This window comes from Rhincodon typus, chromosome 39 (assembly GCF_021869965.1).
Source record: "Rhincodon typus isolate 14 chromosome 39, sRhiTyp1.1, whole genome shotgun sequence".
NCBI classification, from domain to species: domain Eukaryota; kingdom Metazoa; phylum Chordata; class Chondrichthyes; order Orectolobiformes; family Rhincodontidae; genus Rhincodon; species Rhincodon typus.
The window spans coordinates 6,936,684-6,938,418 of record NC_063370.1 but is presented as its reverse complement, the minus strand read 5'-3'; the positions used below and the strand labels follow the sequence as shown (position 1 = coordinate 6,938,418).

Genomic DNA, 1,735 nt, shown 5'->3' with positions numbered 1-1,735 from the left:
TGATGCTGCTTGGCCTGCTGTGTTCATCCAGCCCTGCACCTTGTTGTTTCAGAACAGGTAATCCATTTTCAACTACTCATTGCCTTCATAATTAGCTGTTCTCCTCTCTGGCTCACCATTATCCATCCCGTTGTCTGCATAACTCTCTTTCTCTCCCTCTGGGCTCCATCTCCATCCAGTAAATACAGTTTTCCCACTCTGTCATCACTTCATACACTACCTTTTCCTAGCTACTATCAGTTCTGAAAAAGAATCATACTGGACTCTAAGCTTTAAGTCTGCTTTAACTCCACAGATGGTGCCAACCTGCCAAGTTTCTTCAACTAGTTTTGCTCTTGTTCATTGCCTTTAAGAGAATTCCTTTTAAGGACTCTATATGCTGGGTGTATGCAATGTTGTGACTCTGCCTGTCTGTTGGTCTGCTGAACACACAGTTTACCGTAATGCCTGCTTCATAACTTATAATGTGTTTTACTGTTTCAAATAAACTCCTTGGTACAGTAACTGCTCTACCCAGAACCATGAGAAACTACAGAGAGTCATGAACACAGACCAGACCATCGCGCGAGCCAACCTCCCATCAACTGACTCCATCTACACTTCCAGCTGCCTCGGACAACATCAGCAAAGATCCCTCCCATCCCGGTTATAATATCTTCCAACCTTTTCCATCAGGCAAATGATACAAAAGTTTAAACACACGTACCAACAGATTCAAGAACAGCTTCTTCCCTGCTACTATCAGGCTTCTGAATGGACTTCTCAATTTTTAAATTTAATACTGATCTCGCTCTGTGTGCACCTTCTCTGCAGCTGTAACATTGTATTCCTCACTCTGTTCTATTACCCTAATGCACTTTGTATAGTATGATCTGCCTGTACTGCACGCAAAACAAAACTTTTCACTGTACCTAGGTACATGTGACAATAATAAATCAAATGAATCCTGGATGAGCAATTGATTATCAGACTCTTACACTTGTATGTTTCAATTAAGTTACCTATTCTAAACTCCAGCAGAAACAGAAACAAAAACCAAAAAAACTGCAGATGCTGTAAATCAGGAACAAAAACAATGTTGCTGGAAAAGCTCAGCAGGTCTGGCAGCATCTGTGAAAGAGACATTAACAACTATTCACCCTCCCAGCCTAATCGCTAGCAACTCCTTTGTCTGTCCAGCTGTCTTTCTCTGTCTTTGGGCTCTAACCTATCGTTTACTCCCTACCCCACCCACCTCCGTATTTTCTGCATATAAACTGACGTTTTCCTAGCCACCATCAGTTCTGAGGAAGGGTCACCAGACCCGAAACGTTAACTCTGTTTTCTCCTTCACAGATGCTGCAAGACCTGCTGAGCTTTTCCAGCAACTTTGTTTTTGTTCCAGCAGAAACAGGCTTTACCTGGCAGCCTTTCCTTATAAGCCAAACTTGAAGATGTGCAACACAGGCATCACTTTTCGCTGTAAAAGTGACAATAATAAACTAAATCAAACAAAACCAAATTCTTGGAAACCTTAAACATCAAACCAAGCACTAGTATTTATTTCTAGAGGGAAAGAATTGAATAGTAGAGACAGCTGGGGAGCCTGTGTTGATCTTTGTCACTTAGAGAGAAGCCTGTATTTCCGCTCAGTATCCTGCAAAGTGGATACAGAGACAACAGATGAAAGTTTGGGCTTGCATTTCGAATTAAACATAGGTGAGGACCCAGCTCCTTGCAGTCCTAGCCATCGAGG

The 1,735-nt window shown here is 42.2% G+C and overlaps 1 protein-coding gene across 1 annotated transcript in view; it reads right to left on the bottom strand.

Annotated features, from left to right (window-relative positions):
• Positions 1-561, bottom strand: part of LOC109922352 (RNA polymerase II subunit I) — an 8,878-nt gene extending 8,317 nt beyond the window's left edge. The window contains exon 1 of the mRNA XM_048618214.1: positions 514-561. Coding sequence (XP_048474171.1) covers positions 514-561 — 48 coding nt within the window. The remainder of the gene's footprint in view (positions 1-513) is intronic.
• Positions 562-1,735: the final 1,174 nt, after the last annotated feature.